Source organism: Charadrius vociferus, unplaced genomic scaffold (assembly GCF_000708025.1).
Source record: "Charadrius vociferus isolate BGI_N301 unplaced genomic scaffold, ASM70802v2 scaffold126, whole genome shotgun sequence".
NCBI lineage: Eukaryota > Metazoa > Chordata > Aves > Charadriiformes > Charadriidae > Charadrius > Charadrius vociferus.
The window spans coordinates 1,552,785-1,576,246 of NW_009648894.1; the positions used below are offsets into that span (position 1 = coordinate 1,552,785).

The 23,462-nt window shown below is 36.5% G+C and overlaps 1 protein-coding gene across 1 annotated transcript in view; it reads left to right on the forward strand.

The window, feature by feature from the left end:
* MALRD1 (MAM and LDL receptor class A domain containing 1) overlaps positions 1-23,462 on the forward strand; it is a 268,564-nt gene that overhangs the window by 16,788 nt on the left and 228,314 nt on the right. The window contains exons 6-9 of the mRNA XM_009887147.1: positions 2,669-2,812; positions 7,756-7,913; positions 13,812-13,904; positions 16,099-16,306. Of these exons, the coding sequence (XP_009885449.1) occupies positions 2,669-2,812; positions 7,756-7,913; positions 13,812-13,904; positions 16,099-16,306 (603 nt within the window). The remainder of the gene's footprint in view (positions 1-2,668; positions 2,813-7,755; positions 7,914-13,811; positions 13,905-16,098; positions 16,307-23,462) is intronic.

Consider the following 23,462-nt stretch of genomic DNA (forward strand, 5'->3'; position numbering starts at 1 on the left):
GGGGGTTTGTTTTGGGGTTTGTTTTGTTTTGTTGTGGGTTTTTTTGTTGTTGTTTTTTTTTTTTTCTGGAAAACTAGAGTAATTATATATGTATTATTTATAATGTATGTTTTTTGACAAAAATCCTGTACGAATACTTCACCTGGAAACACCTCAAACTTAATTCCTTAGTTAATTCCAATCATGCAAAGATGTTGTCTTTAATATCACAGGTGCAGCACCAGATGCAGGGTCTTTCAGATGAACTGCTACAGGGATGGGAGTTGGAAAATCTAAAATATTAATCTTAACTGTTGCCTGACATGCTGCAGAATTAAGAGCTGGAAAATAGGTATTTTGTCCCAAGAGGCTGAGGTTATTGTCAAAACAACCAATGTCAGAAATATTTACAACTGAATGAAAAAAATGCAGAATGAATCAAAATACTTTGTTTGATAATTAAAAAGTGTTTAAAGAGCAGTTTGATTCATTTTGAGAGTATTTGCAACTTTTATCAAGTGTTGAAGTTTGACAAAATCCATCCTTTTCTAGACTGTTCTAGAATTTTGTTTTCCATGGGAAATAAGTTTTCCACAAGCTCTTCTCACTTAATACACATGGTTTGAAAAAAGTGCATATGTTTATGCAAGACTGGAACAAGGAAGAAATGAGAGGTTTGTAGCATCAGCTGGACAGGATGTTTCACCGAGATGTCAGTACTGTGAATAACAATAATTCTAAGATACAGTAGACAGTAATGTCTATGTATACTGACATAAAATTGTTTTGTCCATACAGTTAGGAATCTCCATGTTTTCTCTGAGATACCCTGACTGCTATTGAAAAGGTTGCCTTTCCCCTGCAATAGCATTAAGAAATGGAACTTCCATTTTCATAGTGCAATCCTGCTTAAAATCATGACTTTCTTTCTGTAGCCATTATTAATTACACAAATTTTGCATCTAAGATCTGGCATTTCAAACTTCATTGAATCATAAAATGGTCTTGGTTGGAGGGGACCTTTAAGATCATCCAGTCTAACCCCACTGACATGGGCAGGGACATCTTCCGCTAGATCGGGTTGCTCAAAGCCTTGTTCAACCGGACCTTGAACATTTCTGATAATGGGACATCCATAGCTTCTTTTGGCAACCTGTTCCAATGTCTCACCACCATCATCGTAAAAAATTTCTTCCTTATATCCAATCTAAATCTACTCTTAATTTAAAACCATTGCCCCTTGTCCTGTCACTATAGACCTTGGTAAAAAGTGTCTCTATCTTTCTTATAAGCTCTGTCTAAGTATTGAAAGGCCACAATAAGTTCTGCCCGGAGCCTTCTCTTCTCCAGGCTGATCAACTCCAGCTCTTTCAGCCTATCTTACAGTAGTGCTGTTCTAGCCCTCTGATCACTGTTGTGGCCCTCCTTTGGACCTGCACCAATGGGTCTGTATCTGTCTTATGCCAGGGACACCAGAGTTGGATGCAGTACTCCAGATGGGGTGTTACAAGAGCAGAGTAGAGGGAAATAATCACCTCCCTCGACCTGCTGGCCACACTTCTTTTGATGCAGCCTAGGACAAGGTTGGCTTTCTGGGCTGCAAGTGCACATTGCTAGCTCATGTTCAATTTTTCATCCACCAGCATCCCCAAGTCCTTGGCAGGGCTGCTCTGAATCCTTTCTTCCCCCAACCTGTATCGATACTGGGGGTTGCCCTGACCCATGTGCAGGATCTTGAACTTGGCCTTGCTGAACTTCACGAGGTTTACTAGACACCCTCCTCAAGCCTTTCAAGGTCCCTCCAGATTTCATCCCTTTCTCCCAGTGTACCAACCACACCACTCAGGTGTCATCTGCAAACTTGCTGAGGGTACACTCATCCCACTATCTACGTCACAATGAACATTTAACAGTATTGGTCTCCAAACAGACCCTTGAGGGATACCACTCATTACTGGTTTTCAAAGGGACATTGAGCTATTGATTGTAACTCTTTGGACATGGCCTTATCCGTCTCTCAGTCCTATGAAACTCATATCTGTCCAATTTAGAGGGAAGAATGTTTTGGGGGACCATATCGAAAACATTGTAGAAGTCCAGGTAGATGACATCCGTAGTTCTTTCCTTGTCCATTGATGCAGTTACTCCGTTCTATAAGGTGACTAGATTAGTAAGGCATGATTTGCCCTTAAAAAGTTCTTGAAAATATGTGGTGATGTATTCAGAATTTTTTTCATTCTAAAAAGAAGCGTTCTGTTGCCAGTATTCTGTTACAAGTATTATGGAGATGCTGCTGAGTTTAAACTCTCAGTTAGAAGTGATTTTTCTGTAACTATCATCTAGAAAAATAAATAGGTATTTCTTGTTATGACATGTCATTTTTTATGTTTCCTGGCAACTCTCTCTGCAGAAGTGAATTCATGAAGGTTGCAACAACTGGCTAGCATAAATAGCACTCCATTGCTCTGAAAGAAGCATCGGTCTTTAGGGAATGATTTTTTTAAAATGGTATCGTTAAAGATGGCAGCCTGAAATACTAGACAGCACTCAGTGATACACAATGCTTCTGAAGTAACCAGAGGCAGAAATATTGTCAAGTAGTATAATAAGCATACGTTTCTAATGGGAGGCAGTCTTATAAATAATGACTTCTTAAGAGGTTAAGTGACTGTTTATCTTTGTTTGTCAGCACCGCAGACTTCCAGTTTTGAGCTTGGCGTGTGTGAGTGGCGTTCGGAAGACCTGGCTGAGCCTGCTGCGTGGGCACGACTGCAAGCTGGCCACAAGGTCGCCTCCTGTTCCCCCCTGAATGACTGGAACAACAGCACTGAAGGTGGGAAATTTAAGTTAATGCACAATTACAAGTTGTCATGAAGAATACGGTGCTTTTCAGGACAAGGTGGTGACCCAATGTAGAAACAGAACAAAACCATGAAAAGTAATTGTATGTATTTTTCACCTAAATTAGCTTTTGCTTTGACCATTCAGTAAGGGTGCTGTGAACACACATGCTGGGAAAACATGAAAGGTTTCGATGTAAGAATTCACATATAAACTAATAATTCATATACTCTCCAGCTAATTCATTCTATGAGATCTATGCAACAGTTTGGTGAAATTAAATTAAATCCATCTAAGCCTGCAGCCCTCCTGTGTGTCTTTTCTGGTTTGTTTTGGTTTTGATGCTTGGCAGTTTTACTTCTGTAGTACTACTATGTTGGAGCAAAAAGTCAGGAACTTCGCTTCAAACGTTTAATTAGGGGAGATGTAGGTAAACATTTATTATCCCAAATAGTTTATTACTCTCAAAAACCAAAATTAATCCAGCTGTAATTTTCAAAAGTAAAGAGCAGCAGTAAAGAGCAGGTTTGTTTTTGAAGTCACTGTGTAGTGCTTGTCTATGGGTTTATGGGAAAGGTTTTTGAAAGCTTAATGGATATAAATGTCTAAGTGTTGTAATATGAAATGGTATCACCTTGCCAGCTAAGCGTTTGGCTCATCTACTGAGACTGCCTTCAAAGGGGTTAAGCAGCACTAGTTGTAATGGTATAATTTGCGATGTAGCTTTGAAGAACTGATAGTGTGGAGATTACTGCTTGAACTCTGAGCCCACAGAAATGGTGTACATCTCCTTGATAGCAGCAGAATGGACGCTTAGATGTTGTTTTCATTTTGGAAAGATTTTTAAAATAAATTTTAGCATGCATTTCAACACACTCTAGTAACTATAAGTCAAATTATAATGGAATAGCAAGCAGAAGTGCTTAGCGTATACACTCTATTAAGACGAATTTTTACATGTTAACATGTACAACAGTGAGCATATAGACTAGTAAAGCAGATATTTTTTCTTAGCTTTAAAAAAATATAAAATAAAAGACCCACAGCACCTTTCAATTTCCACTGGGTTATCTAACAAAAATGAGACTTTTAATTTTGATTTTATTTTAAAGATCTCCCTGAAAGGTATTGTGTCAGTGCCATACCTCAACATGATACCTCAAGGGCTATTAATGGGTATGGATTTTCCTTTTATGGCAATATTGTGCTAACAGAAAAGATACTAAAATTCTGTAAGTGTCTTTTACAGGACCAGGTCATAAACAATGTCTGCTGAAACAGAATACATTTTGAAATGTCTGTTGTATAGGTGCTTGGGCATTATTGTATAAATAAGCACAGGTAGCTGAGTAGGCTGAACGTACAACACGAACAACTGCTTGGAAGCACTTCCCTGTGGTTCTGTGTCGTAAAGGAAAAAAAAGAAAATATGAGAAGAAATAACTGTCAAGACAACACATAGAATTTAATTCATCCTTAATACTGGAAAGTATTGCAAAATCTGAACTAGGATTGCTCACCTCTCAATACATTCAGTATTTCTACACATGCAGATTTGTTGAGACATAAATGAAGAAGTTGAATATTAACTAAAATTCTAAAAACTAAAGAAATGGTATGCAAACTGCAAAAATGTCATGCATGAGGGCTCGAACTTGCAATGCAAATAGAGCTTGACTAAGCTTTAGTTTCTGATTTTGATCAAAGATTTCACTACTATAAATAGAAGAGAGGTAGGAGACTAAATTATAAAGCAGAGGTCTAAACAAATATATTTATAAAGAAAGGATTGCTTATAGGCTTTGAATAATCCCCCTTTCCTGGTATTCTTAAATTTAATGAAATACTTTCTGTCCTTGGTGGACTTTTCTTCTTTGTTCTTTTATTGCTTCTTTTCTCCAGTGTTGTATTGTAGGCACTTTCTCTGTAACTTTTCCTCTTAATTTCTCTAGTGTCAAAAGTTCTTGTAGAGGTTTTATATTCCACTGCAATACTCTTCAGAAAATACTTTGTTAGTGGTGGTTTTTTTCTCTATTGATATTTCCAGGATGCTATGTAGTTTCCATAGTTCATTCTTCTTACACTGGATCAATCTAGTTTCCTACATCTGGGGAAACACTTCTTCAATAAGAAATTAATGAAACCAATTCTCTGCATAGTAAAAAAGAGATTATGAGATGTAAAAAGAAATCAAAGGAAGTGCTATGGCTTTTAAACCCAACATTTCAGATAACTAATGACAAAAATCCCTCAAGTTTAAACAGGAAAAAACAGCCAAATCTTTAGAAAATGTGATTTTACTACATTGCTTTTTTTTTTTTTCTTCAAGATTTCATCCATGACTTGAGTTCATGAAAAATTACCTCCAAAGAGTAGAAACAATGAAAGTTCAGATTTGACCTCTTCTTTCCTCAAAATGGTTGAGTGGGAGGGTTGCAGGGAAGTAGTTTGGAGACTGAACAGTTCTCTGCTGGGAAGAAAGGGTCCCACTCTGTGGCTCAATTTTACCTGAACGCTCAGCTGTTGCTCTAAAACTAGTAGCATAGACTCAAAGTTGTGTACTTTGTGAAATTCAAACCCATGAATTAAAGTAGGAATAACACAAGATTTGAGTTGGAAAACGGTTAGGATGGAGGCAAACTGCTAAATATTTATAGGCTTTAACTTTTCAGTGTAGCAGGATGCAGGCAGGCTCACCAGCCCACCCCATCTAGGAAGACACTGGGCCACCTCAGCAGTAAGCTGTAAGATCTGCTTCTAGTTGGCTCCACTGCTGTCAGTGGCTGATCTTTCCACAGGACTCCAAGATTTTGCTTACGACTGATAAAATTTTTCTTTAAATTGAAAGAAACAAGACTAACACCTGATTAAGCAGCCACGTGGAGAAAATAAAAGGCTTTATGGAAAGATATTGACACTCCTTGTCCTGGCAACGATCCCAGCATCTCTTGCCAGAAACGCACACATCTCTGTGACTTGAAAGCCCTACGACCATATTGGCAGCAATGAAGTGGCTTTTCTGGGATTCCTGATCTACTTGTAAAAACATGGGGAAGTGTGGCACTTCAAAACCAGAAAGTCATGGAAATTCAAGAGAACAGGAAATAAAGAAGGTCAGAGCACAAACACAGTAATGTGTTACGCAGCATCTTGGACTGAGGGAAATTCAGACCTTAGAGAAGAGCTGCAAAGTTTGTAACAAATGAGAGAAAAATGTTCCTAATATTAATCTTTAGAAAGCTACTTAAGGGATGTTGGCTGAAGGTAATAATAAAAGAAGACAACTGGAAGAGGGGAAATAAATAAGTAGATTAGCACAGTTTATTGCCTGTTCAGTTAAACTGACATGGTTCTAGTTTTTCAGGCTATAGAGAAGAGGCAAAAAATAATACAAAATACATCAGTGTTTACTGGACAGGAGTATCTGGAGTCTCAATTTCTGAAAGTAGGCCTCAATTTATCTCAGAAGCATTCACAATACTTGCATAAAATGTATTCCCTGAAGAACAGTCAGTATCCCTTGTGATCACACAGTCATTCTGGACGTTGCATAGAACTTTTTTTTTATCTAGTGTAGTTCACTTGCTTTGTTATCTAAAAATCATGTCAGCTCTACTTTCCCCTGTTTTTAAAGATTCAGGAACTTAAACTGAAAGAGGAAAAGGAATGTTAGTTATCGTTAGGCTCAGAAAATAAAATTGGTTGGTTTTATAATGACATCAGAGAATTCTGAAGTTAGATAAAGAACTGGTAGTATAAACTCTAATGTTGATGCATATTTCTTTTCTGCACAAGGCAGTAGCCATAGAAGTGTAGATGTTTTGTTGACCTCTGTAAAACAGAATGATGGGTTAAATCTATGTTTCCTTTCATCAAGGTTAGCCGCTGTGGCATGAAATTACAAACTTAATTCCAATGAAATTGCAACCACGTATTTCAGTGTAAAACATTGCTAAATGCAAAGAATAAACTGGCAACAAAAGGAAAAGAATGTGTTCACTTAAAAAAATTTTCCCTGTGAAATGTCACTTTATCCCTTCAGCTTGAAATAACCTGTGTAACACCTGCATTTGAGATAAGTTGTATTTAGAGACATGAACAGAGATATAGCAGACTTAAGACCTTTAAGCAGTCCTTGTTTATTACTTTAATAGCTGCTTCAGAAGGCAGCAAAATATTCAGTGACTCAGGATATACTTGATATGAAGTATTCATACTGATACATTTGATAAAAAGTATTTAGCCTTTTTATGTCTGACAAATATAAGACACTTGAGGGGATGGCATAGTCTTTTAGATCTCTGTAGGAATGCTTTTATAAGGGGCAGTAGGTTAAGAAGAGCACAAATTGCTTTTCTTCAGATGGAAAGACAGTATGTTTCCAACATTTTGGTGCAGAAATTCTGGCTAAGAAGTAAAGACCTTGATTACACGGTGGAGATGTTACTGCCTCCTGCAGCAGTAAGGCAGAACACTTTCCCCCCACCTTTTTTTAAATTATTTTTTATTTTGAGTTAGTCCAGAAGTATTACTGTAAAAAAAAAAAAAAAAATCCTGGAAACCATAGCAGAAGAAGGAAGAAAGCCGATTTCCAAATAAATTTGTGATTACATATTGAATGGTTGTAAACATATAAGGAGGTTGGGCTAAATGTGGGACTGCTTACAGCTTTCAACATGCAAAGTAACAACTTCAAGATACTGTCAACTGATGTAATTCTTGGTTGAGGCTATTTGTGAGTTAAATGTAGATATATATCTACCTTTTTAATAGGAAATGCTTAGATTACAAGCAAGTCACATCAGCATGACAATCAGATTCCATTGTTACGCCGATGGGTCCATGGTTTAATTACAGGAATACAGTCCTTATATATGTTTTCTCGGTCTATGAAAATGTTTTGTGAAAAACTGTATTTTCTTTTTTATTTTTCAGGCCATTTTGAGTGGTTAGAAGCTTATGACAGTGCATTATACAAAAGCGCTTATCTTAACAGCTCCATGTGTCATTGCTCCAGCAAGACTTGCCGTTTTCAGTTTCGTTACTCCATGGCAGATAGCAGCGTTCTCAAGGCAGTACTGTTTACTGATGAGGTAAGAAGAAACACGCATTCATTTTCAGAGTAAAGATACGGCAGCCCAGGTGTTACCAGCCAAAACACAGGGGAGGACGCCTGCTAGCACATGCCTGCACCCTAAGTTTGTGCAAACCAGAAACTTGGTATCGTCCCATTGATCTATGCAATTGTAAAACCTGGGTGTTTGCCATCTCAGCTATAAACTAATTTGATGGGTGAATGTTCTGCAATAAGACTTCAAGGACAAAATCCAGCTATTACAGAATTAAATAATTTGGCGATTTCATGGGAAAAATCTATAGTAACAGCTTTTCTATCCTTCTTCCCATTCTGGAAATAGAAAAATAAGTGCTTTTCGCTATGGAGACAAAGAAAAAAAGGAAGTTGTTCGCTCAGTCTGGAAAAGCTGGAATGTCTGGAAAGCTCTTTCTTAGCCACCTGATTTGCTTTGCCAATGTTTTAGAGCAGTAAGTTTACTTTCTTTTAGGCATTATTAGAGAAAATAGCCATGTCAAACTGAAGTACAAATGCCAATTGAGCAGTGATAACTTTTTCCGTCTTTCTTAACTCCCTTGCCTCGTGAAGGCTTTCTGCTGTTAGAATGTTCCCTTTTGAAAGTCTTGTTTAATAACTTAATATCGATGCTATTGTACTGCTACTTAATGAAAGCAAGAGCAGTGCAGCTGGTCTCATTAAGTTAATGTCTCTCATATCTTGGTGTTGGAGTTGAATTAGTTTCACCCAACAATACAAGTATTTAAAAAGACAGATCCACTTCATTCACAAAGATAAGGTGAAAAAAAACTCCTGAGGAGTAACACTATCAAGGGGTCTAAATATAGGAACACTTTATTTCTTTCCCACCGTGTCTTCAAGTATTTATGAAAACAATTCCAGGCCCTTCCTCGTTTTTCATTTATAAAAGGAAATAGTTGTATTTTTCTATGACCCATTACTGTACCAGGGAATTGTAACAAAATCAGTGTTCTGGTCAGAATGCATGGAGATTTGTGCCATAGTACTTGTCAATAAATTCCCAGGTATGATGCCCATGGCAACGTTGAGCAGAATAGTAATACTGATTTCTATGATTCACCTAAATAGCATCAATGGATCCGATTTAAGAGCTTTCTTTCCCTGAAAACAGAGAAAATCATGTGAGCTAAAAACATGAGAAATCTGGCATTTGAATTCCCATAGAAATGGGAGCCTAAATTTAACTGTTAGTCAGTTCCTTGCATATGCATTAGAAGAATATATTTGGCAGTTATTACATCAGTTCAGTCTCCTCTGTTTCCACAGCTTCTCTTAGCCTTTGATGTTTGAGTTATTGAATTTCTCTTTCAGTGAGAAGTGTATTTATTGCACATAGACTTATTTAAAGCTCGTATGACTTACTCATGCTGCAAAATTTGCCAGAAAAGACTTCAGAAACATAGGCTTCTGCTGACAGGTTCAAAATCAAACCCCATATATTTAACATTAATGAAACTCATATTTAAGACTTCTTAAACTGAAATGAAGGGAGGTGTAGCTTTTACACATTTTGCTGCTGAATTGTTAAGTTGTTTATAAAAAAAAATCGAATCTTCAAATCTAACCAAATACTGAGAAACAGAAGCGAGAGCCAAGTGCTGGTTCTGACCCTGGAAGACAGCAGAGCTGCTGTCCTGAAGGCTGTAATTCAAAATAACTTCTCAATTGCATGGTCCAGTACCATGCAGTTTCCCTGCACCTCCTTTTACTATATTTATTGGTCAGAACCCCTTATCTCTGAATAACTCTTCCTATGTCCCAGTGCCAACAGACCTGATGCAAAGAGAGACTGGATTACGTTTAATGTACAGTTCTCAGTACAGTTCTTCGAGGAAAAGTGGCGCACGTGTTGCAAAAACATCCCTAGCCTTCCTCACCTTTTCCACAGAGAGGCCAAAGATGAATGAACATATTTTCTAATATAGACATTATGACATCAGTTGGAAGACAGGGATTTTAAATTGCTCTTGGGTACAAAGAAGGATAGGGAAAACGGACTCTTTTTGTCAATGTGTTGTTGACGTATATTTAACTCGATGTCCGTGATAATCTGCAAAACTTTTCCTGTTCTATTTCTAGCTTAACAAAGTTACTCTTCATTCAGTACTACTGCATTTGATTATTTGATTTTTCTTTCCTAATTGTGATTCACATATCTTTGAAGTTTGTGTTAATGGTTTGAAACTGTTTTTTGTACACTGAGATGAATTTAAACTCTAATGATGTCTTTCAGAGTCCTTGTAACTCATCCCAATTTAGTGTTACCCACATTTTTAAAAATTTTATTTTTCATTCCACTATCCAAACAGCACTATAATTATGTTGTGCCCTGGAGCAGACCTATGCAGAACCCTATTATCATTTTCTTTCAGTTTGAAAGAAAACTATTGACAGCTTCTCTTTTAAATAAGGTGGATTGTACAAATACAATCCTATTCGTACAACCATTGGTACACCCACTTTACAGTCATTCCATCTGCCCCGAATCTCCTTAATTTTCTTGAAGAATGTCCTATGTGATTATGTTAAAAGCCTTAATAAAGTAATTTCTACTTTTTCAACTCTGTTTATGATGAAAAAAAAAAAAATTACATTGGCTGAGTGTGACTTGCTCCTTATCAGAAAAATCTAATGTAGGTTTCTCACTTTCTAATTCTCTAGCTGTTTACAAGATTATTGTTGGTAATTTGTTCCCAAGTCGTATGAGCTGTCAGCTTTCAGCTGATTGGCTATAATTGCATAGTCTGGATCTTTCCCTTAACTGTAATATACATCCTTTGTTCTCCCAGTTCTCTAGTTTCCCACACATTCTCCTCAGATTCTCAGAGTTGTTGATAGTAAGATGTTCCTTCCATTATGCAACCTTTACTTAAAACTTCTTGATTTCCTTCTGGTTTTGGTACTTCTGACTTATATATATTTGTAATGTTATTCTTCTATTCCGTTCTGTGTATTCACATTTGGAAATATCACCCGTCTTAATGAAATAAAATATTGACAATACTAACCATCTATTAACTTTCTGATAAATTTAAAACTTTTCTGTGAAAACTGAAACCAAGGAAGATAATTTTGCCTTCGGTCTATCATTTGCCATTCATTACTTGCTCATTCCTCCCCTTAAGTAATGGGCCTATAGTTCTTTCTTCTATCTTCTTAATATTTACATCTTGTATGGCTTACAAAACAGATGGACACTGCACAATAAAAGATAATTTCGACTGATGTTTATATGTGCAAGTGTATTTGTACCCTAATGCACTAAAATTTCTGTAAGTATTCAGAAACACTTGCAAAAACCATGCAATTACACTCCTGTGCAGAAGTTAAAGGTGACCCATTAATCATTGTGGGGGAACAAGTAATCATTTGTTCCAAATTACTTTCTGAAATGAGAGAAGCAGAGACAAAATGATGAGTGCAGTTGCACAGCAGTGAACGTATCTGTAGAGAAATATCAAAAATTAAAAAGTGTTGTATTTTATAAAATGGAATTGGTAAGAAAATGTCATGATTGTCTCTTTTGTCTTTCAATTCTGAGTAGTATTATCTCGAAAAAAAACATTGCAGGAAAAAGAAACAATTCTTGCCCATTTTAGCTTTACAAAAAATTGTTTATAGATAGTAATATCTCACAGTAAGGGGAACAGAGTGAAGGTGTTTTGATCAACTGTTCCCCTGCATCACCAAAACAAATCTTGAGGGGAAAATACTGGCAAAGCAATAGGTTCAACATTTTAAAAGAAGGCTAGAGACACAAGGAATGTGCCAGAGAGGTTAACCCATGTGTACCAAAAACGTGGAAGAATCTGGCAAGCAGGAAGAATACTACATACAAAACATTGTGAGGAAGGGAAATAATGTTATTGGTTTATTAGAGCTGTATAAAATCAGAGGGGAATGGCTGTCTGGGATACAACAGCCAGTTTAAAAAGTTGTTGCCTCTGAAGTGATTTACAGCTTTCGATGTAAAAAAACAGTCCTAGAAGGTCTGGATACTGGCACATGCACAGAAAACTCAAGCTTACTGCTACAAGCTGTTTTTATTAAAATAATTTTGGGAGAAAGATGGTCATGGGGATGGGTATCTAAGCTGTTAATTGAATGTGAACAAATTTATAGTATCCAGATGCATCCAATCACATAAACAGCAAATGTAGAGTGTTCCCTCAAGGTATACAAATGTTTTTGAAGGGTTCGTATATGTACGTGTCAGGGAATATATTAACTAAAGTGTTTCTAAAAGCAGACATTTAACCACAGGCTAAGGTTTCAACCTGCCATTTTTGGTTCCTAGTACATCATCCTTTTCTGTGCCTTATATGTGGTTATTGTAGGCTAATAATGTTAACTGGTTTTCTTTGGAAGCCAAATTATTTAGCAAAATGAAGCAAGTTTTATGTAGAATGAAGTGTCCTTGACACTGAAGGAATTTTGCTGAGCTGGCAAATACTTATATCATATACTGATGTGGAAATTCACAAATTATTTTTATGTCTGAAATCAAGTATGTCATGTGGTTTATCCAAATTTGATCTCTTATGTCTTATAGTGTTAAGAATTGGGATATTGGCTTGGCCCTGTCTTGTGGTTTCCCAAAATTGATCTTTCATGTTCAATAGAGATTTAGTCTTCCAAATTTGCTAATATGTCATACGAGTTGAAGCCTTGGTAAGAAAAGGGCATAAGTAATTGGCCATTCATCACAAATCATATCCGTGTTGTTCTGTTGGCTCAGACCTCGTGGTCTATCAAGCAGTAGACAGCATCTTCCTCCTCTTTTTTTATATTGCAAGACAGGAAAAAAGATAACTGTCCTTGTCTATAGTATTGATAACATTTCACATACCTATCATATCCCCTTTTATTCATCTCCTGTAAGGTAAATTGATTTTATCCTTTCAATTTCTCTCCATACAAGAGGCATTTATCTTAGCCTGCTTCACGTCTTTTTCTGAACTGCCTCTAATTCTGTAATATCCTTTGTGGAAAAGGTATGACCATTACCTTGCAGAGTATCATAAAAGGGGTCGCATTATTGATACCTGTAATGGTAAGAATGTTTGTATGTATAGCCTATATTAACTTTTCATGTATTTTTTTCTGCCTTTCTGGTTTTGCTCTATTTTGGAGCTGATTCTTGAAAAGATTTTTATTTAGGGATGTGAAGTTCACATTGCAACATTTCTTTTCTTTATACTGGCCTCAGCGTGTTCCAGTTAGGATCATGACCAGAAGCAGAATGAGCATGAGATGTTTTTGTCAGATTATTGAAACAAAAGGGCTTGGAGTGCTTGCATAAAAGGAGCCTTACCGTATTTGGCACTCACGCTGTTATTCTCAGGAGGTAGAATGAAAATGGGGATTGAGATAAATCAGGATATGACTAGGATTTCTTAGGTAGTACCTTGCCTGCTTGCTTTACGGATTTTTTTAAAAACAAAAAGAAAAAAAGTTTTTAGCACAGTTGATTGGGTAATTTTGACAGACCCCAAATTCAGTTCTAAGGAAATTAAATCTAATTATAACACAACATAATATCAGCAGTTATTTATGAAAAAGAAAATAATGTAGAGAGCACCATGGAAACATATTGTTAAATTCAGCAATAACATGGCTTAATTTACATATTCATTCACTTTAATTCTACCAAGCTGCCTCTTGATAATTATATTATTAGCCTGTTTAATCACAGTAAACATGTCTTGTTTCAGTGCAAAGATTGCAAATGCGTATGTGAAGCTCTCTTTCCTCACATAGAGCAACTTTGTATGTAGTGGTCGTGTGGCTAGGACATGAAAACAGGACAAAAAATGGCCTTGATAATTTATAGAGAAACAAAATTTAGCTTTATAACATCGTATTCTACATTTTACAGGAGGAACGCGTCTTGTGGGAAACCAACATGATGACTAAGAAGGAATGGGTCAAAGTGGATATGGAGCTACCAACAGGGCTAGAAAAATTAAAGGTATGAATGAAAAAAGCACGTGCCCAGTTTTTGAAGATCCCTTACCTTATTGTTTATAAAGCTTCTAGGAAACTTAAAAATTTGTTAAAATGATATGTATGCTGAAGGTCTTGCCGTTCTTCATTACTTCAACATGAGTAAAGCTCCGGTTATAGCTCAACAAACCATCTACACAAACATCCTGTTGAAGCTGCTGGTCTTTAATCACATGCAAGAAAATGAATTCAAATGTCGCCATGTTTTTGTTACTCATCTGAGTCCATCTCAGGTGTTCCCAACTGATTTAAATATAAATACTACTAATTGAGATGGTGTGAATAACATTTGTGGGATTTCAGTGAAATGATGTAAACCAGAGAACATCTCCCCCTTGAATTTTGAGGCGTAGAGAAGAATGCAAAGTTGCAACTACGTAATTCTGAAATTAATTTACAAGTTTCTATTTTAAATAATTTTACATTTACATTTATTTTTTTCATAATTCTGTAAATAACCATCATATTTTACTGTCTCAGCAATCAGCTGAAAATGTAATCTCTGTGAAAGGACAAAGACTAAGCCCGCTGCAGGTATTGACACTTTGACATATATTAGAATGAATGCATTTCAGCAAGCTGGTAGGTTATAAGTAGCTATTGTTGCCTGTCTCTCCTTTTCCCACAAGAACAAGTGTGAGTAAACAACCAGATGTGTAAGTAACACTATCTATACTATCTAAAAATAAAACCCCAAAAGGCTGCTGGGGTCCTATGTATATATGTAGAAAGCCAAAACCATGCATTCTTGTACAAAGACAGCAAGGATAACTTTTTGTTAGGGAAGGAAAGTTACTGTCTTTAGTTATGTGACTATGTAATGTTTTCAGCATAGCATTCTGCTGTTTGAACTGGTAGAGAATGGAGACTATTAGAAGGCTTTTGTCATTTTGAAGAAATTGTCCCTAGTGGAAGATAATAACGCATATCATTCTTACTGCTTAGAAAGCAAAACACCTCTTGAGATTTCACTCCGACTTAAGTCCCAGGATTCAGTGAGTGTGTTAGACCCTTCCGCTCATGCCCCAAATCACATCTGCTCTAGTTTCTTTCATTTTTGTTGGATACTCTTATGCAGCTTTCCTTCCACTGTGCTTTCTGCCTCTTCCACAGGATCACTTTCCGCGACTCGGGCTCTGATCATGTCCCAGCCTGTCAGTACCCACAACTCCAGCTCTTGTCTCTCAGTGCTTTCCTTCATTGCAATCTTCATCTCTCTAATGAATCCAAGCTTGCTTCCTCCTGCTTGCTGCTTTAGGTCAGGTAACAGAAACTTGGAGAGCACAAATGGGGTAATGTCCTTGCTCTGAGACCTAGCACAGCTCTGAGACCCCACAGTGGCCAGGAGCAAGAGATGTTCTTCCGCACCTTTGTTGTTCTAAATCAGCTTGTGTATAATCTGGTCAACACAAGGGAACTCTATAGGAGACAGAAATGCCCCTTGAATCTCTATGTCTATGCCAATAGCAGTAAAATCAGTGGGGCCAGGGCATAGGCCCAAGGATTGCCATGTAATAGCCCACGTAATTAAAACATTAGCATGGTCTCTAGCAAGGTTTTGACTAAAGCAAATGGACCATCTCCTAGACAGTGCCTGGAGCAGTTTTAAGGGCTACCAGTAGTCAGGAACCAATCCCACTGCATATGCTAGATGCAGCCATCTGAAGTGGTGCAAGAGATATCGATTGTTAAGCTATGCGGCTGCAATTGGTGTCCAAGGACAGTTCCTAACCCATTTTATTCACCTGTCAGGGTAACCAAAATTTTTTCTATTGAGCATCTGCAAAACGAGGTTCTGGGGAGACTTCAGAGCAGAAGATGGAGTCTTAAGGATGTTACATTTCAGGTCACTCTTCTGAAGCATGAAGGTGTTGCAACTTTTTAGCAAAATGGTTATGAGATTGGGAGTTTTTCTTTAAAATAGGCTTCTATTTAACTTCATTCTTGGAATTTGTCAAACCATTTTAGCTGAAAATTTTCAGAAAATTCAACATGAGGTAGTCATACGAAATTTCAGCTTCTAATTGGAAATTTGTCACAGTTTTGTAATGGAAAGCATCCAGTGGTTTTTACACAGGATGTTATTTTTTTATGGAAATAAAAATCAGTTTCTCTCTGTTGTCTGTTAATGCAAATATTTTAACTGTAACAATCCACAGCTTATGTTTAAAGGAACATTCCAGAGCAGGGCAAGTTTCATATGTTTGAATAGCATCCAGCTCTTGGACACTACACCATCAGAGCCACCAGGTTTATGCGCCTTAGAAGAATTCATCTGCACTGATGGGCAGTCCATGGAGCCCGGATCCGCCTGTGACTCTCACCCAGATTGTTCTGATGGCAGCGATGAAGATCCAGCAGCCTGCTGTAAGTGAATTGCATTGCTTTAGAAGGATGATGTGCTGAAGAGTATTGTGAAACCTAACAGGTCTGTCTAAGAAATGACTAAAAACTTAGTTATTATCTTTATGGCTTCTTTTCACAAGAAAAGATGTACAGGTTAGTGACAATGTTTATAGCATTTTCTGCCATCCATTTTTCTTCTTCCCATTGCTTTCTATTTCTCTGACTGGCTTGATCAATAAGTTTTGGATCTAGATAATAATTTTTTAAGTGTCTGCAGAAATGCACCATTTTGCCTATTTTTTCTTAAACTTATTTCCTACATACAACATTTATAAAGTCTACTTCCCTAATTTGAGAGGGACTGAAGTCTGCCTTGGGGTTTGTTGTTTGAACACCTTTCTAGTTTAGATTGTCTATGAGTTATTGTCAGAAAATTCATTAGGTGACATGATATTTGAATGGTGATTCAAATCACCATACAAATCGGCTACAGTTCGGGAGCTATATTTTTGTCATGTTATTTTCAATGGAAGATAACTTTGCTTAGAAGACACAGTTTCTACTGTACAATCAAGAAAAAAAAAATTTAAATTACTGGAAGACGTGTCTAATAATTCTGAAAGGTTTTAGAGCTCCATGTGAAAGTAGCTTTAGGGACCCTGTTCCTTCTAAAATGAATATTACACAGCATGCATCTATATGTATGTTTGACTGTGGTACTAACACTTAAATGTGTGTTGTAGAGGAAAACTGTGCACGTATAATTACATGCACTGCCTCCAGGAGGTGGAAATTAAAATTTTTAGTGTCACCCAGGGTAAAGGACACTAATAATCTTTTATTTTCAAATTTCATGAGAAGATTTTAGCAACTATTTGTGACTACGAGGTTTTTTAACTCATGGTCTGAACCTTTTAATCTTTTCAATTACTTAAATAGTCATGCAGGAGCCACCTCTGAAATCAGTAATACATGCAAATGTTGAAATTACATTTTAAATAGGTAGGTCTATACTGTTTTACCTCTGGGTGGAGTCTAAGACAACCTTAAAGTCTGTAGGGGATCCCCTTTGACATCTGTTTTCCTTTTTTATGAGACTGGACCCTATGCTGCTAGCTCTGTGTGTGCGCTGGTAGGAGTGCAGAGAGTCTTCTCATGCTCTTTTCCTTCATTTTCATGGAATGAAAGTGAATAGTACTTTATAAATTGGACTTTATTTCTCACCTATTTAGTGTTCCCGCTTCTGTAACAATGTGAGAGAATTGTGGTGAGTCATGACTGGGAATACAGAAGAATAATTTTAACATTTAAAAGGAGGATGAAAAATAATTGTTCCAGTTGAAGGTTAGCTGTTAATAGTACTACACAAAGTGAAAATAAAGATAACTCTAAAAACTTACAGCAACTACGTTTTGCATGCAATGAATTACACTTTTGTATTTTATTTTTACCCCTGTGCCTCAGACACTGGACATGGGCATTGTGTAACTGAAAGATGAAATAACCTAGATATAGTCAGTATTTTAGACTTAATGAAAGATCACAGTGGGACTCACTCTTGAGAGTATTGTTTCCATCATGCTCGTATGGATGGGTCAGAAAAACTGGAGAGTGAGCAGAAGAAAGAAAAAGTCAGAATGGCCTGGGGGTCTCAACAATGTCCTTTGTGGCACCTCCAGAATTAGGGTGCTGGGGCAAGGACTGACGGGAGGCCCAGCCAGTGCAAAACCCTCTGATAGCTCACCCCAGTGCTTCACTACCTGCTGCTGGCTCTGCAGTTACCCTTGGTTTAACACATGGCACTGGTTCTCCACTAACTCCTAGCGTATTTCAATTTAACGAAAATATCCCACTCGGTTGAACCCAAGAGGTAGGGATTGCATGCTTCACTCTGTGTGGAGACATTCGAAGGTTGAAGATATATCATTTTGCTGGAGCATTTCACAAAAGTATACTCTTCCCCTCAAAAAGGGGTGAAAAGAGGTGCTTTTCTAAAATATAAGTAACCCATTGCAGTTGCATGTTGCTCTGACTACTGGCCCAGAAGAAAGAGAAGAAAAAAATAGCCATCTTTAAAATAACAATAATTGTTTTTAAAGTTGGCCTATTTTAATGGCTAATATTGTCTTGTATGCATCACAGACTCCTTTTCAGGAAAGAGGACCCTAAAGGTGGAATTTAGCTCTTCAGTAGTCTGGTTGGCTTAGAAAATTCATCTTTCTGACACTTTCTGCAATCTTGAACAAAAGAGACCTAAAGGAAAAATCATCCTTTATTTCCATCCTTTCTTCTTTTCCTGTTATTAGGTACATTTTCCACCTGATATAGAAATTGTCCGCCATGATATTTAGAATGCACTACATTTATTCACATTAATTTTCAGCAAAAATTCCGATCTGGTACCATAGCACATATTTTAGCCTCTATTCTTTTAGGTATTTTAGCATCTATCCTTGGACACATCCTCAGTAGTTTCCTTTGATGAAGTACTCTCATGTCCTGAAAGACCTGACAGATCTCCATACTGAATGAAAACAAAGGCAGACAGCTGTTACCTAGCAATGGGAAGGATTTCCTTCTTTGAGTATTTTCTTTGCTTCATTATGATGGGGAAGGAAAAATAGCATTTCTCTTTGCTCATGTTAACTTGGCATGAATGCTCTTATAATAACACAATTTATTACAAGAACAAATACATATGTTTCACAATTATTCTTAAAGTTTCTGTTTAATCTCTGCCCATTTATATAAATATATATTTAAGTATATGAGACTTAAAAGTTTCAAAAATTTATGCACTTCTCTGGGAAACAATTGTGCATATGAGTAACCACCTTTATTTGAGTATTTTTGTTGAAATGAATGAATCTAATGAACTGACAAATTATGAAATTAATGTTCATAGTATTAAATTCTACATTTTCATTGTCTTACTTGACACCACTTATTTGAGCTCACTTCTAAATTTCTTATTTCACAGTGACTGATAATAAATTATCAAAACCTAGTTAATATATTCAAAACGGAGAAAGTGAGATACAGTATTTAGATCATTTAAAGGACTAAAAAGACCACTTTCACGCATCGTTTCCTACCTAATATAAAGGAAGTTTTGCACTAAATGCCATGCCAAATAACAAATATTTAAAACATGTTATTTATACATAACATACACAATGCATATAAAAGCATCACAAATGAATCAGTACCTAGCAATCCTAGCAACTTGGCGAGAAGCCTAGGAAACGCTTGCTATTTTCAAGTGACATCACACTTTGATACAGTAATGGTTCTGGAAATTAATTACTCATCAGGATTCATACAGATTCAAAATGATTGTGGGGCGGGTCATCCTACAGCTGTTTCTGCAAGAACATCACTTTCTGTTTAACTTAATTAGATGCTTCCTTAAAACACTTGTCTTAAACTCATCTGGTTTCAATTTTGCATCTCTAGTATTAGTTTAAATATTCTTAGCCTTTCATAGGATTTGTATAATTTATGAATAGAAAATACGTAGAGTTAAGGAAACTTGTATAATTTTAAAGCCATGTACCTTTTACTGCATTTCATTTACAGTATAGCAATTTACAATTGCAAATCCCTGAAACCTTGTACAGCAGTTGAACACATATGCAAATCCTTTTATTACCAGTCAACTTTAAAGTAGAAAGAGCATTTTTTAGTCTGAAACTTTTTTTTTTTACTACACATTTGTGTATTTCTTATGACACATTAATTGTCTGGACTTGTCACTATCTGTCCATCAATCTTTTATGGACATGTGGAGAAAAAGAAGCTACGCCCATATTATTTTCACAGAGTTCTTCGTTGCTTATGAACACTGTGCAGCATTGCCTTTGTGTTTCACCAGAGCACTTAGCTCAAAGTAAGAGTACCCTCTGCACACCCATGGTTGGCATGAGATTCCCTTAACACCCCCAGTCTCTTAACCCTAAGCGAGGTAACTGAGTAGTTTCAGAAGGAGATGAGGCCATCTCACCTAAGCAACTAGGGTGTTATGAGACATCTGTTTAACAACATACAGAAGTTCAGGCTAGATGACCTGTGACCATCTGTGATCTTTCTGCGTGAATCCGTGAATTCTAGAGAAATAAAACTAGTCACAAACTGGTAGGGAATACACAAAGGTATATGTATAACCCTTCCCTTTCCCAAAATGACATTAAACGTCAGCCAGAAACGGCAAAATATTAATGACAGTAATCACTCAGAGGTGCTTTGGTCACTGATCATACATGTAGTTTATACCCCAAATTCCATAGCAGCTTGGGTGCTGCCACACTGAGCGAGGGTGGCAGCCCTCCTCATACAATACTGTCAGTGGGGGAAAAAACAACCTGATGGAGAGACAATCTGCGTGTCCCCAGTTGTATTGATTTGATTAAACTGCCAGAGTAGGATTGAAAATCTTCATCCGGTTGCAGGCTAGCAAAGTTGAAGCAATGTTTATTGGCTGGTAACCCAGCCTAGCTTTGTTTTTCCCCCAGGAAGATCAAGAGGAGCTGGGATAGGTAGGGTAAGCTAGTCAAGGAAAAAACATTTCCATTTAACCTCTCAGTGCTCTTGGAATATGTACTTTGTTTCCAGATTCTTTTTTTTAAAAAAAAAAAAAAAAACACGGAGGAAAATGTTTCATATTAACTGAAAAATCTTTCCAGTGTATTTTATGGCTTTAGTAAGCTTTACTTATTTCTTGAAATTCAAGGAGATGTGTTTGGGGAACAGTTTTTACTCCTGGGTACATGCCAGAGTCATTGCTTTTGCAAAACTGGTGTAATAATTTACTCCTTGACTAGCTGAGATATACTAGTATACTCATATAAGAAAAAAAAAAAAGAAGAAAATTCAGATTTGGCTTGTTATTAAGATGAATGCAAGTTGTTGTTTCCTTTCTAATTTCCTTTCTGTTTTGCTGAATTATAAATAGAAGAATGTCCAAAAATTAGAATTAACTGGTTTTGCTTTCAGAATGTGGAAACTCTTTCTGCTATTTCAATCCAGTGATATCTTCCCAATAACATATAAACATAAGCTCTGATGGTAAGAGGTGCAGTAGGAAAGGACGTCATGTACCAAAATACGCTTTACTGCCTGATTAACTTACATAACTGCAGTATTACTCCTCAAAAAAAACATAGGTTCTGCAGTCACATTTTCCAGCTACAGATAATGAAACATTCCCTATAATCACTAGTAGGTTCAAATAAAAATGTAGAAAAAGGCTGCGAATAATAAAAATTATGCTGTTTTGATGGGAAAGGAGCATTTCTCAGAGATTATTAATGTTTGAGCAATGAAAAAATACACTGAGAAACTGTCTCACTTGGATTTGCGTTTCAGCCAAAGCACAGAACTTTTTTTCAAGCTTGATTAAACATTTACAAGCACCCCTTAAGTTTTTAGAATTAAGTAGGGATAAAATTTAAGTGAAACTCTTAACTCAGACAATAGGGTTTAACTCGCATTTATAGCCTAACTGTTCCCTAACGTATTAAAACTTTTAAAATTAAATATCACTTCCAGAAACTACATATGGGGGAACACTTGGGCTTGGTAAGTGACTCTGGCTCTGTGTCTCTGCATGACTGGATGTTGCTGTAGAGCTTGTAATTTTAAAAAAAACATGTGTAATGAAAAACGTGGTCAACATTATCACATTCAGTGAACTGGAGCCACATTTTTTTATTCCCACGCTCCCCCAAAAAACCAAACCCAAAATCAACAGCACACCACCATGAATGTTCTTCCTACCTTTATAATTGTGTTCAGATTTGAATAAAGTTTGAAAAAATGACTGGGCAAAATAATTTCATACGGAATAACATCTTTTTCTGTGTGCATGTCTTTTTTTTTTATTTTTCCCACTGCTTGTATATTCAATGTAAAAGATGATGTTTATACATTTCTTTCTAATCCAAAGTGTTGGAAGAAATTGTACTGGTGGCTACCAACGTAAGAAATGATGATTTCACCAGACTTCTCCCTTTCCTGTTGAACATCAGGGGCAGTGATGGGCTCCGTCTGGTCACAGCCTTGCTGCTTTGCCAATTCTTTTAGCGTACAATTTCCAAATGTAGCTTCAACAATCAGCTCTTCACTCTGAGCCAGTGGAAAACCCTGAGCCACATTAAATGACAACAGATCCAGTGTCACCAGGACATGGAAGACATTGTTCACATTACGATAACAACTCTTGTCACAGCACTATGTGCCTCTAGTTACAAGAAAATATTAAGTAAAAAAAAACCCAAACTTGCTAAATACCTTATTGAGCTGTCAAATATTAATAATTAGTACTGTATTGATTTCTCTTTCATATTTAAACCATTATTTTAACTTTTGCCTGGCATTTTCCTTCCAGGAACAGGTTTTTGGTTGCTTAGTATGCTTTGTGTCTACGAGGTCATTTATTGATGTCTTTTTGGATATTACTATGCGGGTATTGCAATCAGTTTCTTATGCAGAAGACCTTGGGTTTAGGGAAGCACAAGGAAAGATATGTTTAAGCAAAGAATGTTTGCTTTTTTGTGTCACATTGGTTCTTTCAAGACCACTTAAGAAAAGCACAATGCCTAGACATAATACTAATTACTGTACAGCAAAACAGTCTTTGATATCCGTGTGTGTATTCTACCTAAATGTATTAGGAACTGAAGTCTAATTAACAAAGTACCTTGTCAAAAGCATAAGAAATTCTGAAATTAAGTCAAACAAGTTTCATGTTTAACTAATATAGTGCACTAAACATAAAAACATGCTCCATGGAATTTTAACATATATAGTAAATCCGTATAAGAGACATTGATATTTGTGATTTATTTTGTACCTTAGGATTTAACTGCTCAAATAACCTTTTTATGAGGAAGACCTTTACTATGGAGATTTACTACTGTGGTGCTTCAACAAAGATGTATTTAATTTTGGTTTTGTACAATCTGAAAATTGGAGCAATATGTATAATCATGTCTGAGGCTGACATGGTAGGATAAATGTGCCATGAAGTCTGGAAAGTGTCAAGTATAGTTCAAAAGCAATTTTTACAATTGTGATGTGTGACCTAAAGAGTTAAGCGTAGCACTTTGTGAAGCTGTTCTGGACTAGGAAAGAAAACTCTTAGATTATATTATTTTCTTATCAAAATATTTAATTTTAC